The 15031-nt window shown below is 47.4% G+C and overlaps 1 protein-coding gene across 1 annotated transcript in view; it reads left to right on the forward strand.

Annotated features, from left to right (window-relative positions):
• The window catches only part of GATB (glutamyl-tRNA amidotransferase subunit B), a 73360-nt gene that overhangs the window by 53658 nt on the left and 4671 nt on the right, over positions 1 to 15031 (forward strand). The window contains exons 10-11 of the mRNA XM_084768567.1: positions 2752 to 2885; positions 7466 to 7544. Coding sequence (XP_084624693.1) covers positions 2752 to 2885; positions 7466 to 7544 — 213 coding nt within the window. The remainder of the gene's footprint in view (positions 1 to 2751; positions 2886 to 7465; positions 7545 to 15031) is intronic.

Genomic DNA, 15031 nt, shown 5'->3' on the forward strand with positions numbered 1-15031 from the left:
CAAGGTAGACTACAAAAAACAGTGCAGGAGCGCATCACTTCCAGAGCCCGGGCGAGGGTAAACTGATGCTTCTTCCAGCAGCGAGACAAGGTTAGCCTCTGTTTTGCCTCTCATCAGCATTGGTTAGCTGGCAAGTCCATCGGTAACTGAGGGTTCCTGTAGTGCCTAAGCAACTGACCTGACATTGGCTCTGTGTATTATTGAATGCTTTGAGAAATGAGACTAAAAAGATGCTTTCCACTCGAAGGCTGCCCAGTATTATACACAGGACAGGGTCTGTGGTCCTTGTTGCTTTAGCCATCAACCAGGAGACTGACTTGCTGTGTGGCTGAGCTTTGGATAGATTGGGGCTTGTTGTTTGGGGAAAGACATTAAAGGCCTAATGCAATGGCCTTGCTGTACTGCTCTCATAGGATTTTTGTATAAGAATTATCAGTCCACTGTTTTCCTGACAAAACCAGATGGCTGAGCTGCCATGTTCATCAGAGACTTCAGAGATCTGTGCCAAGCTTATTAGCATTTGCCAATCTCATAGAACTAAGAAAACTGTGAAAAGCAGCAGACGTGTGTGTGTGTGTGTGTGTGTGTGTTGGTATCCTTGGAAAGTGGACTACTGTTTTGAAGAGCAGAACAGGCAGTCCCTCTGCAGTTCTAATTGATCAGTCATTCTCCAGGGGCGGCAGTGGCAGCAGCAGCAGGCACAGCCTCCTGCAGCCTCCCTCCCTGTTGCCATTGCAAGTTTCATCTCCTCGCTGAACTGTGCAGTGACACCCTGCATCCCCCAGTGCAGTAGAGATCCAGCTCAGAGAGGCATCCTCACAGCACTGGCAGGAGAAGACAAACAGAAGTCTGACTCGCAGCGTTATCCATCCAGTAATAAAACCACCCAAGTGTAAAAGAGAAGCTATCCGTCACATCACAGCCGCTCGGCCAAGCCTGCAGCCTGAGTGCATTACTTCTGGGTGGATTTTGGAATGCTCTCCTTGCAAAGCAGCAAGTCCTCCTGACAGCTCGTCCCACCAATGGGCCAGCGTGTGGGAGAGAACAGGAAGGCTTCTGTCTGCCCAGTGTGGGCTGCATAGCCCTTCCTTCCCTCCCCAGACTCATGAACCAGTGGGAAAGTGTGAAGACTTTCCAGAAGTTAAGCAACCCTTCCCCTTCAAGCTGTCTGCATTGCCTTTATCTAGTCAAGTTTGGGCTGCTGAGGTGCCCTTTGCCCTAGTTTAGCATGAGCAGAATAATAATGGTAGCTCAAAAGGAGATGCATGCGATGATTGTGGGATTATTCAGTAGGCTTGTCACCAGAGAATTTATCTGTTACAAAGGCCACATAGATACTTTTTAATATGGAATTTCTACCTTAGCAGCTGAGTGCCCCTGTACATTTTAAAACTTGCGTAGTAGCTAAAGTTTGAGTGCACTTTTGGTATGTCTCACTTCTTAGTATCTTGTTTTTCTAGATTGTTCTTTTGATTAATGAAGGATTCTATGAAAGGGGGAAAGGTTGGAGGTTTAGCTGCAGAGTGAACATAAGAATATTTTGAGGATAATGTTTAGTTTGAATTTCAGTGGGTAAGGAAAAATATGCTGCTTAAAAATAGACCATTGGAACAACCACCAGCTCCAGGGACTACATCCCCTCTGGCCTCCATGGATACGTGCACTCACATTCATAACACCCCCAACACCCGGTGCATATATTAAACCTTTAAAAACATACCATCTGCACTTGCAGGTTTAAACCTCTACTACAAATAGAACATGTTTTATTTTTCTTACAGAAGTACTAGAGCTAGCTCAGTCACTCTGAGTAGCTACAGTATATAATTTGATGAGTGCCAAGGCTACTCTCATGCATAATTGTGGCAGTCCCTAGTATTTAAAGGTGAGTGTGGCACAACAAAGGACGTGTGTTCGCATGTGACAGAAACCCTGATCCTATCCACTGGTTCTTCGCAAGAATCTAATGTGGCCAGGACTAAGTTGGCTGTACTCAGCAGAGGGCAGAGTGAGCAGGAAGAGCGTGGCCCTCACATGCCGCAGCCCAGAGGGAGCAAACAGGAAAGCCCATGGAACAGGTCACTCATGGAACAGCCCGCGGATATCTATCTCATGGCCGTGAACAGAGGCAAGGCCTGGAGGCAGATGCTTCCTCCACCCACTGTGGAGCTGGTCTCACTGGGTTGCACATGTATGTTTTCTGGCTTGGTTTGGACTATCCCAGCACCACTGCCTACTTCTCAGGACAACAGGAGGAAGAAGACTGGCGGCTATGTTCCATTTGTTACCTCCTTTGCCTGTGGTCACCAGCACATCAAGGAGGGCACAGGCCAGAAGAGAGAAAGGGCATCAAAGTCAAGCCATGCAAGCCCACTTCACCACCCAGGGCTTTCGGCTGGCGGGGGCCTGAGTGGCAGGCAAGTGTGGAGGATGGGGAATTCACTCTCCTCGGGTTCTTTGAAAAAAATGCTGTGTGTGTTCAGAGCGGCAGTAGAAGGATCTTTATGTTTGCTGAAAATGAACAGACTGCTCTGGTGACAGCTCAGGGTTTCAGAAGGAAAGAGTAGAAGTCTTGTAGAGGCAGAAGGTGGTGGCTTCAAGTTGCCTTCCGAATGTGGGCCTTTCGGTTTGGGAAGATGTATGTAGGTGTGTGTGTGTGTGTGTGCACGCACATACACTATATATATATAGATATAGAGATGAGAGATATATGCTTTTTCTTTCTTTCTTTCTTTTTTTTTTTTTTAACAGAATGAAGTTGGCCTACTGGAGTTCTTCCAAAATGTGATAAAAGAAACTAGGGCAGAGCCAAAAAAGGTGACTAACTGGGTCCTGAACACTTTTCTGTGCTATTTAAAGCAGCAGAATCTTGCAGTCAGTGAAAGGTGAGTGAGGTCTGGGATTTCTTTCTTTCTGCATCATGAACTGTGTCTAGAGGCAATTGAAATAGGGCAGGGCGAATATTTTACTCTGCTTGTTCTCCCTCAGGGTCCCCCAACAAGACAACAAATGTCCCCTTTGAATTCCACATTCTAAAAATATCCTCCAGCCCATCTGAAAGTTCACTCTGTGCTTAAACCCCTGTGTCTGTGGTACTGTGTTAGGGTTAGTAGCTCGAGGATGAACAAGACAAGGAATTGGCTCACCTGTGGTCAGTATAAACCCACAAAAGGCAGTCTCCTCAGTCTGGTCCTGGTATGCTAGAGGCATGCATGTGGCACTGTAAAGCACAAAACTGGGATCTTCGTAGGGCCCGGGGAGACCACCGAGGCCTTCCTCAAGAACCGATTCAGGAGCCAAGCCGGAAGAACTTTGGAGTTACTGAGTGAGTGGGGGTGTAGGTACAAACATCTGCGAGTTCCGTCTGCAAGGTCACAGGAGCTCTGAAAACCCAAGGCTCTGGGCTGCTTAGGTAGCTGGCTGGAGAGGTGGGTGGCAGGCCAGAGAGATGACCAGATGGCACCTGGAGGATTTTCAGGCCAAACTGGATCACAGAGACACTCCAATTTCATACTGGAGGATTACAGCATATATTAATAGCTTGGCACTTATGACAAAATATCCCGGATGAGTCCCTTAAATAGACATTGGTTTCTACAGGCTGAGAAAAACGGCATAATCAGGACACCAGCTGATCTGCTACTTGCTGGACTTCAGATGGCCATCGGCTTCCTTTCTCCTCTCCTGCTGGAGAAATAGGGAGGAAAGGTTGTTTGGTGTCTTCTTACAAAGTTCCTAATCCCATTGCGAGGTCCCTCCCTCATCGCTTTATCCCACCATACACTCTGAAGAGCCTACCTCCTAACACCATCACATCAGATGGTTAGAGCTTTGGTATGTGTATTGTTGGGGCACAGTTCAGTCCTTAGCAAAGTAAGGGTGCAGTCAAGATGGCCAGTAGGGAGCATCTCTTGAGACTGCTGATGAGCAGCGTCCTTGATAGTGGACGGTGAGTAGGGAACAGAGGCCTGGCTGAAATGAGCTAGACCAAGAAAGGAACCATTCTCTCATACTTGCCCAGCTTCTAAATGTCTTACTTGGGCACCGAGGTGAAGTAGATGGCTGTCTTTTGAGGTCGAGTAGGAGCTGAAGGAAAAGTGAAGGCAGAGGGTCTGGGAAGGATGTTCTGAGTTGAACTGCTGGTATAACAGACTCCTACCGTGGGGCGTGCAGCCGTCAGGGCGTGTGGACCCACCCCTGACAGGACTGTCTAGGAGGTGCACATAGGAGCTCTCACTTGTTCGTTCTGCAGTAACAGAAGAGCATCCACAGGACACGCACAGGCACTTCTCTGAGAGAAGCCAGTCACAAGGAAGCAGCAAAGAGGGGCTGGGAGAGGGGAGGAGGCACCCCAGCTAAGGCCTGAGCTGAGGACACGCAGGGCTAGTCAGATGGTCACAGGGTAAGTGGTCCTGACCTGGGACACTCGTGGAAATGTTGAGGCGCGACCCGGAGTCACATGGTGCTGTGGAGTAAATGGTGCATCCGCAGCATGTGCAGTGAAGAGTCCCTAAAGAGACTGTCCTGAGGTAGCTGAGGATCGCTCCGTGCCTCTCTCAGAAGCAGGACCGGTTGGGGTGTTTCCTAGCAGGGAATGTGTGAGCATGTCCAATGGGCAAAGCTAAAGCTGCAGCACAGTGGTTAAGCATCCCAGGAAGACTTGGAGAGGCTGATGGGTTCAGGGCAGCTGGACCAGCTGCAATGGGGAAGGCAGAGGGCATCTAGAAAGCCCCCTCCCTGCTGATGGTCTTAGGAAACAGCTAAGGACATGCATGCCTACAAACAGGACCCAGAGAACAGTTGTTAGGAGTGAGGGCCACGTGGGGCCCAGAAACTAAGCGAACAAAAGGATCAGTGACCGGCATGTACCACCCGCAGGGCTACCTCTGCATCCCTTCCAGGGCCTTTTGAGTAGAAGAGGAATATGGAGGCTAGGGTAAGTGTAGGATTGACACGGGCACCATTTCATGGGGTGGAGCATAGTGTCCAGAGCACAGTCTGCTCTCGGGATCCAAGCTGGAGATGGAGTTGTGATCTTAAAAGGGCTGGATGGGACTGAATGAAATAGGAAGACTTAAAAGATCCCAATCCACTCTTCCTGGATACCCTGCCTTCAGAATAATGGGAAGAGTGGAGTACAGGAAGCTTAACCTTGAGGTGTCAGGCTCTTCTTTCATGGAGACACATTAGCTGTCCAGAATCCGAGATTATCTGACAGCAGCAAATTAGTAGGCTGCGTGGCTGCCACCACTGAGCCTGAATTCTGATGGTTTATTTATTTAACTGATGAGAGGTGTCTCTCAGGATCAGTGTGACAGGTACTGATCTTTGTCAAGTTTAGTCCTGGCATAGCTGCAGTTTGCAGCCAGCCTTCCATAGCTGGGGTTCAGCCAACTGCAGATTGAAAACATTTTTGAAAAATTGCATCAGTAATGACCATGTACAGATTTGGGTTTTATCAGTATTTCCTAACCAACACATGTAACAACTGTTTACATACCACCCATATCATGTTAGGTAGGTACTCAGGGAACATGCAAGCATGGGGAAGGGTGAGCACAGGTTCTTGATGAAGACGGTGTCGCCGTGTGCAGAAAACATGAGCATCTGCAGGTGTCAGTATCCATGGGATAGTGTGTCCCAGCTAGAGCAGCAGTGTGTGCAGTGTGCTAGTTGTCCAAGTTTGTAAGAAGCCCCAAGACACGGGAATTATTGGCCTATTGTGTGTCATGCATTGTGAGAGCAAAACTGTACTGAGAAGTCCCATCTGCTATTAGGTCAGTCAAGAAATCTATAGAAGAAATTTATCACCAAAGTAGTCAATGAGGTCATGTGATGATTCCTGTAAGGCAACATTCTTAAGTGACCTAACATTCTTTCTCTGTCCCTCTCTACCCCTCATCTTATATAGTATCATGGTATGAATTTTTGTGTCTGCTTCAAATTCATATATTATGATCCTAGAAAACAAAATCTTGGGTGTTAGTCGTGAATATGAAACTTTAAGAAATCAGATAAGTGCTGTTATGCAAGAGGCTTTGGAGAGCTAGCTTGCCCTTTAACTCATGTGAGGACACATCGAGAAGGTACCAGGAAAAGAAGGCAGGAACTCCCTAACTACAGGTGTTATGGCATCTTGTTCTTCTATTTCCGGCCTTGAGAACTGTGAGGGATAGTGTTTCTATCTGTAAGCACTCCACCTATGGTATTCTGTTGCAGCAGCTGAGATGGACCATGGCAGCCCTTGGTTTATGAATGGTGACCTCTTTGCACGCTCTAGAAACCTAATGCAGCCTCAGTGCTTAGTACAGTTCGCTACATGGTCTATGGTACAAGATAAATGGTGGCTGTATTTTGTGGATTGTAGAACACCCAAGCAGCCTACATTTGAAAACCAGCTGATTCTTACTTCTTGCCAATAAAGATGGGAAGCTAGAAAAGGCTACGGTTTGCTTTGCAGCCTTTTGCCTTGCTCCTTCTTAGGCTTTAATCAAGGTAGTTCATAGACCTTCTGAGGACAAATTTGGTAACACTACTAATTTCCACTCGGACTTACCTTGTGTCCATGCTTTGGGATAAATAGTAGTTTAAGGGTGACGGGCTTCCTTCGATTGAACGAGCAGCCCTAATAAGGCACTTGAATCAGAGCATGGTGAACTTGAACGTTAGCAGTTTGGAGTTCCTAGAGACTGGGGATGGGTAAGCTGGAGCTCCCTGCCTGTTACCTACAAGTTTCTAAAGACACGAATAGCGAATGACAGGAACCATAGTCAGAAGGTGTTTTCCGGCTGTATCAAGTGCTTCAGCCTTTTAACACTGGCATACTTACACTCTATTTATAAACAGTTCCTGTCTTAACTAGACCCCGATGACCTCAGATAGTCACAGTGTCGTGCTAATAAGTCACATAATATAAGTGGAAATATTGTCAGTTTCTAGACCTATCTGTGTCCAGAAAGGCATGTGAACCTGCAGGTATGCAGGGCAATGCATGTAGAAGGCCTGTGAGGGCAGGTGAACGTCTGGTGGGCAGGGAGTTTATACCTGCATAAAAACACTCAGGAAAGTAGTTTTGTTAGCTGTTTTGTTTGAAGTAATTTTCAGACTGATCTTTCAGTAAAAAAGATTTAATTACTAGATTTTATTGTCCCCTTTTCTTTGTGGTTCATGAATTTTGCAGTCACCTCCTTTTTTTGAACTAATTGCACTGAACAGTTGTTTATTGCTGCAACTGCTGCCAAGCAGCTGTTATTGTTGGGTGGTAAAATAATTTTAAAAAGCACACTAGTATAAAAACTCATTATTCTAAAACAGAAAATAACAGAGCCTGTTAGCCTATTATTTCCATCCTTGGGTATGGTTAATTATTTAAACATACAAGAGTGAGAGTTTGGGTTCTGGTAGCCTGTGGACACTGTGATGATGTAAGATGTTGACTTTTTCTCTCTTTTCTGGGGGCTGCTAGTCCTGTCACACCCACTGCGCTTGCTGAGCTCCTCGACCTGCTGGACAGTAAAGCAATTTCTTCAGCAGCAGCTAAACAGGTATGTGCACATTCCCAGAAGGCTTCTCATTGCTCCACAATCTGGTTATTATTTTCTGTAAAACCCAAATGGCATCACTAAGTGAATTTCATTATCGAAGTCTTAAGTGCCCATGAGTCTGGATGCTGGAAGATATCATTTGGCAAAGGTAGAGAGCCAGCATAGCGCAGCACAGGGACGCAGCTTCTGGTCTTAGCTTATTGGGAGAACTAGGTATTGTGTCCTGAGTGTCTGCCCCAAAAGCTGCTGACCACGCCTCCCCAGTGTCATGGCCAGGCAGCCACAGCTTGGCCCCTAGCCCACCCACTCCTCTCCGGTCCTCACCACCGGCTCCAAGGCTGTCTCTGTTCCTCTGTTCCCGTCACAGGCCTGCCCTTAGGGAGCTGATGCTCAGTCAGGAGGCTGGGGTCCTCCTACATGCATAGAAGGTGATATTTTACATGTGCATGTGGGTTTGGAGATACAGGAAAAGGAGCATCATGTAAAGTGACTGCCTCCCTAACCACCACCACTGACAAGGCTAGGTGGGTGAGTGCTTCCTAGAATTCAGAAATCTCTACAGACGAGTACCAGAAAGATAAAGAACACCTAGCGGCTGCCTCGTCTCAGCTTCAGAGGCTGCGCAGCTGTCAGTGCGTCAGCCAAAAACCTAATGTTATTTTAATGGTGCCTTTTGCATTTAATATTTACACACTCTGACAGTGGTGGCAGGTTACAAAGTGAGGCTTTGGGGGAAGCGGCCGCTTTTGGTTAATTATGAGACACCACTGAGCGTCCTCCGATCTCTCTGCTCTGCAGCTGGAGACGGGGCCCAGGGAAGGCTCTGTGAGCTGCCTGTGTGAGCTGTCAGCAGCAGGGACCCAGCACTTAGGAGGGGCTTTGGCTTGCCCAGGTGTCAGAGGATTACAAATGTTCATGACAGTGCTCAGCAGTTGTGGGAAGAGTGGATGGCCCGGGGGCAGAAAAACTACATACACACGTAAAAGCAGATGAAATGAAAGGAGGAAAACCTTCCCCTTGCTCTTCCTACCCACCCTGCCCCACAAAAATACAACCAGTGTGCACCAAGCGAGGCAGTTCCAGCAGGGAAAAATAGAAAGGGCCGGAAGATGCTGACAGCTGGCGTCAGCCGCCCATAGAGACACGTTTGATTTTATCAACTTCCAACACGTCTAAAGGAGCGGGGTGAATCCTGGCTTCTGTGAGGCAGTGAAATGGAAATAAAAGCCTGACCTGCAAAGTGTTTAATGTGTGCTACTCGGGGAATCTCCCTTACAGATCAGGGCCTTGGAGACATTGTCTTGTATTTTCTGCTCTTAGTTTCTGTTTGTAAGAAAACCATTGATTTTTTTCTGAGCAGAATAATGAATATTGTGTTTATTGATTATAAAGGACTTAAGTAGCCATTCATGGTGATACAAGGCTATAACACCAGTTCTCAGGAGACTAAGGCAGAGAGGTCCAGACTTCCAAGTCAGCCTGAGCTACACAGTGAGTTCACGGCCATGCTGGGCTTGGAGTCCCTGCTTGCAGCCGGCAGACAGACAGACAGCCTTCAGTAATGCACTACATGTGTAGATCCTCAAACGCTACCCTGGAAATAGTTGTCGTGGCTGTTGGGGGAGCATCATTCTGGGACTCTACTCATGTATGTTCAAGGAATGAGGGAAGGAGGGAGGTGGGGGCCAGCGGCAGCCAGACACAAGCCCGGAGGGATGAAGACTGCAAAAAAGAAGCTGTAATTTAATTAGTTTTTATTACATGTAATTTGATTTTTTTTTACTACGACTAAGTATTTTTTCAGTATGTTAAGATACCACTTTGCAAAATAATCTATAATCATTTGTATTTCCATGATATTGGTAGTAATGCCTCCTTTCTCGTGGTTTTTTTTTTTTTCTGTTTCTATTTTTTGAGTTAGTCTTTCTGTGTCTGTCTGGCTGTCAACAGACTTGTTATCCTGCTGTCTCAGACTTGGGGTGCTGGGATTTACTGCTGTATGTCGCCCACATGGCTTGATTTTTGTTGTTGTTGTTTTCTTTCTCTTTTTAAAATTTTTTATTTTTTTAAATTTATTATAATTTACTCAGATTACATCCCGATTGCTATCCTCTTGCTTGTATCTTCCTGTCCCCCCTCCTTCCCTTTTCCACCCAGTCCCTTCTCTAGACCTCTGACAGAGGGGTCCTCCTCCCCCACCATATGACCACAGCCTATCAGGTCTCATCTGGATAGCCTGCTTCCCCTTCCTCTGTGTGCCTGCCGTGCCTCCCCATCTAGGAGACGTGATCAAGTCGGGGGCATCAGAGTTCATGTCAGAGGCAGTTCCCACTCTCCCCACAGTTGTGGAGAATGAGTTGTCCACTGGCTATATCTGAATATGGAGTCTAGCTTTGCTGCATGCACTGTCTTGGATGACGCAACAGTTTGTGCTAGACCCCCTGTGTTCAGATCTGCTGGCCTTGGTGGTCTCCCTGTGGGGCTCCTGAACCCTCTGGGTCCTTCCATCTTCCCTCCCACTCTTCCCTCCCACTCTCAGCACTCCACCCAGAGTCTGGTTGTGAGTCTCAGCATCTGTCCCAATCCCCTGCTAGGTGGAGTCTCTCAGGGGACTTCTATGTTGGGCTAATATTTACTTATAAGTGAGTATATACCATGCGCGTCTTTCTGGGTCTGGGTTACCTCACTTAGGATGATCGTTTCTAGTTCCATCTATTTGCCTGCAAATTTCAAGATTTCTTTGTTTTTAATATCTGAGTATTAGTCCATAGTGTAAATGTACCACAGTTTTTTAATCTATTTTTCCATTGAGGAACATCTAGGTTGTTTCCAGATTCTATTATGAATACAGCTGTTGTGAACATAGTTGAGCAAATGTCCTTGTTGCATGGTGGAGCATGCTGCCTGCCCTCAGATCAGCCAGTTTCACAGGCTGCAATTGTGAATGCTGCTTCTTTTTCCTTTCCCCTTTTCTGTTGGACTCATACTTCTAAGGACCCGTCTTCCAGCCTAGTTACTCTGCCTTTCACTCTGCTCCATTACAGACTCAGACTGTTGACTGAATTTTTTTATTTGACGTACAAACTCTTCATTTCTAGGGTTTCTATTTGTTCATTTTCCAAGTCTCCATTTCTGATGAATTTCTCATTTCTGTCATCCATGAGCTTCCTAATTTCATTTACCTGTTCATCTTTATTCTCACTGGTGTTTTTATTTTATTTTTTTAATCATTCAAAGCAGTTCAAGCAGGCACAGTGTAGACAGCGTGGCGTTTGGGGAACCCACTGTATGGCTACTGCTGCATTTGGAAGCTGTTGTTCTTATCAGGAAACAAGGATTTCCTCGACTCTGTTTATGTCAGATCTTAGTGTAAGGGTGTGTAGCGTTGGCTGAATCAGCAGGAGTCAGAGGCCCAGAGCGCCTGACTTCTGAGGGGACAGGGGTCTAGGACAGGTACTTGACAGGGAAAGTTGGGGACAGGAACAATACACACACACACACACACATACACAGACGCCCCATAGCAGTCAGTCCTAACAGCAGTACACAGCTAGACAGCTCCTAGTGGCCAACAGTGGGAACCAGATGGGGATAATGGCAGCTACTGAGGTAATGTCCACCTAGAAGGAAGCTCTCGGGGCGTGGGGACAGGAGTTAAGGCAATGGCTGGAGCTTTTCTTTCCACAACTCTTTTCGGCTACAGTGCTGAAAGGAAAAGAAAGTCCAATCTAGCCTGAGGGGCAAAACTCCCCTCAGAGGCTCCCTTATGTGTGTGGCTGAGGACAAGGTGACAACCGGGACTTTTCTCGGAGAACTCAGCGGAACTGCCCACGGTAGCACACAGGAATGGCAAGCTGCTGCTGTCGGGCAAGGTGTCTGTAGGTCATGGCCACCCTGTTCGTGAGGAGCCAGGCGACCCTGCTGACAGTATGGCAGAAGTGCATGAGTGACTGCCTTCAGACCTAGCACAGGTATGAATCCATGGGCCTCCTGGTCTTAGTGAGGCACTCCCATTGCTCTGCTTTTGGGGATGGCACCTTCCCTTCCCTGTGTCGTCATACTTGTCCCCTATTGTGTAGGATACTCAGTGGGTTTAAGTCAGAGTCACGGTCTCATTCATAAGGCAGCTGCCTGCTGGGCCAGGACCGTGGGGTTTTCAGGGGGGTCCCAGAGTTAGGAGTGTACCAGAGTCCCTGGCTCCTAGAGGAGCACAGGTTACACACTGGGTTCCTCCTCAGGTGGCTCCTTGTTTACTGCTCTATGTGGCAGTGTGAATCTGGGAGAGCAGGACCTAAAACCTGAGGTGGACTAAAGTCTCATGCAATAGCCAACCTTAGTCAGAACATCAAACAGTTTATATTCTGAGGGTTAAGAAGCATCACACGACTAAGCTGCTATCAGAAGGCCAAGCCACACATGGCAAAAACATGTTTCCCCCACAGAGGCACATAAACAAATAACAATACCCAGCTGTGATGAGTGATCTGAGGGCAACTCACTTCTGTCTGCTCCGGCTGGGAGGGGCATGAACGTATAGTCCAAGAACAGTTTTGCATGTTTTGAAGAAACTGAGGTTACAAGCCTCTTGTTTCCTTGGAATTTTCTCAGAGGCACCCAGAATTCTCCTCGCACGACTCCATTCTTGGACCGTGTTTCAACAGCTCCTGACGACAGCATCCCAGGGTCTGTTGGGAGATGAAGTGCTGTCCCTTTTCACAGCAAGGTAGCTGGGCAGATTTGGGGCCTGTGAGTTTGTGAAACTTGCCAGAGGCTAGGATTCCCTGCACCTCCACTAACCTTCGCAGAGACCCTCCCTTCTCCCTCAGCTGCAGAGCTGCCGCATCCCTGGCTGCAGAGCCAAGGCAGCGGGGCCAGGTATTTCTCTCCGCGCTGCTGCCCCATGCCTCTGTATCTTACAAGGCCTCGCTTTCCCCTTTTGCTTCCCATCATTCTTGAGTCACTCACCTCAAAATGCTTAGCACTTCTTTGTAGGGGAGGAAGTGAGTGCTGCATGCCTCCTGAAAAGTCCTGCTCACAAAGTTGGGCAGCCGTCATCACTCTGTCCAGCAGTTTTTGTCACCTCAGCAGAAACTTTGATGTACTCGCTACTTGCAGTTCTTCCCTACCCTAACTTTCTGCCAGTCTTGTCTGTGTGTGGATTTGCCTGTGGCCGCCTTCCAGTCTAGAAGGACTCTTACAGTATGTGATCCCTGTGTCTCACCCCCTCACAGTGATCTCAAAGCCCATGCACATGGTGATGGTTGCTAGAGCTTAAATGTTATCCTTGTGTCTCTGTGGTGGTGTGTATGTGCATTTGTTTGGCTTTGGCACGCATGCGCATCCCACGGGACAGGTGTGGAGGTCAGAGGACAGTATCAGGTGTCAGTTGTAGCTTTCTACCTTGTTTGGGACAGGGCCTCTTGCTCTCCGTGTTTACTAAGCGAGCTTCTGGAAGGCTTCTGGGAATTCCCCGGGAGACAGAACAGAGGTCACGGAGGCCCCGCACTGGGCTTACAGGTACATGCTACTATACTTGTGTTTATGTGGGTCCAGGAATCCAAAGTCGGGTCCTCACACTTGCACAGTAAGCACTTTATCCACCGAGCATCTGCTCGGCCTCACTTCTTCATTTTTATGGCTAAATAACATTCCGTTTTACTGATATACCACATTTTATGCTCCAGGTGATGGACAGTTGTTTCCACTTTTTATAAATGATGCAGCTTTGAAATTCATGTATAACTTCTTTAAGTAGTGTGTTTTCAAGGTTCTTGGGTAGATAGAAATGGCACCTCTGGAATGTATGACTGTCTGTTATCCCAAGTCGCGGTACCATCTATAGAGTGGAGAGGCTCCAGCTCCTCCACATTCTTGCCAAAATGTGATAGTGTGGATTTTTTTTTTACTTTTGTGATTTTTTAAATTACACATATTGGGCCAGGTGTGGTGGCACATTTAATCCCAGCACTCGGGAGCCAAAGGCAGGTGGATCTCTGTAAGTTTGAGGCCAGCCTGGTCTACAAAGTGAGTCCACGACAGCCAAGGCTGCACAGAGAAACCCTGTCTCAAAAAAAAAAAAAATTAAACATACCTATTGTCTCTCTCAAACGCATGACCTCCTTTTCTTTGTTACTGCTATTTATACACACATAAGCAAGAACACACACACACACACACACACACGCACACACACACGAGCATGTGTGCATGCATGCACACATACATGTATGTACACACACACACACACACAAACGAGCATGTGCGCATACACACACACACACACACACACACACACACATGCGCCCACTGGGTCTCTCCTTAAGGTAGTTTCTTGAATGTGTATGTTTCAGGGATGTCTTGATACTGGATAACCAGTTAGGGGTTCATCGCTGCCGACAACTAACTCCCCCTCTCTCAGCAGTCTCTAATAGCCTGTAGCTTCTATCTAGGCCTGGGGACCTGTGAAACGCCCCTTCTACCACAGCATGTCTTGGTGGTGTCATGGTTAAGGTCTTGTCTATGCAGCCATACTGGTGGGATCTCATGGGTGAGGATTCCCTGTCGTTTCTAGGAGATCCAGTTTTGTAACAGACTCTTTGGTCCTCTGGCCATGTCCCCTGAGCCCTGCGTGTGAGGTTGTGTTGTCGATGTGTCAGTGGGACCGACCACACCCAAATCAGTTGTGCCTTCAGTCTTGATCAGCTGGGGTTTTTGTATTGGATTGTCTGCTCCCAAGAGAAGCTTCTTTGATGAGGGTGAGAGCTACACTTTTCTGTAGGAATCCACACTTAGAATGCAGGTAGGAGCTACACTGGCTTAGTTAAGCGGCAGCAGTGCCTTCTGCTCTGTGAGTTCTGTCTGTATAGCCAGTGCTTGTAACTCACTGTGTAGACCCTGGCCTTACAGAGAGCTCCTGCCGCTGCCTCCTGAGTGCTAGGGTTATAGGCCTCACCACCACACATGACTTATGACACTCACACCTGAATGTGAGGTGGTATCTCACTGGCTGGAGATGGCTTTCTCTAACAACTAGTTATGTTAAATAGATGCCTTTTTGCATCTTATTCTTTAATAAGATGCATATTCTTTAATAAGTAAAAAGAAAAATGGTGTTGCAATTCATTTTAATGTATTAACAGAGGATTCCAACAAAGTATAGCTTAGGTTTTAGGCAGTATTGGCAGTGCTTCTGACAGCACGGGAGAGCCCACATAGATGATTTGTTGACCGCATGGCTGACTGGTGGTAAAGGATGTGCGCAAAGATTCGCCTTGTCCTGAGAACGTTCTGAATTCCAGAGAATCCCCTCCTTTGTGTCATAATTCGTTATTAATCCCTCTCTCTCTGTCTGCCACTTGCTGACACTGTTGCCAATTAGCTCTGTCCCTTTTTCATGTCACCGCTTCCTCCTCTCAGGTGTCCCAGTGAGGCTTTTGAGGCTTACAGCCTTACTCCCTCGGCACCCTGGGGCCAGGGCAGTAAGAGGT

This window comes from Acomys minous, assembly GCF_964271855.1.
Source record: "Acomys minous genome assembly, chromosome: 19".
Lineage (NCBI taxonomy): Eukaryota > Metazoa > Chordata > Mammalia > Rodentia > Muridae > Acomys > Acomys minous.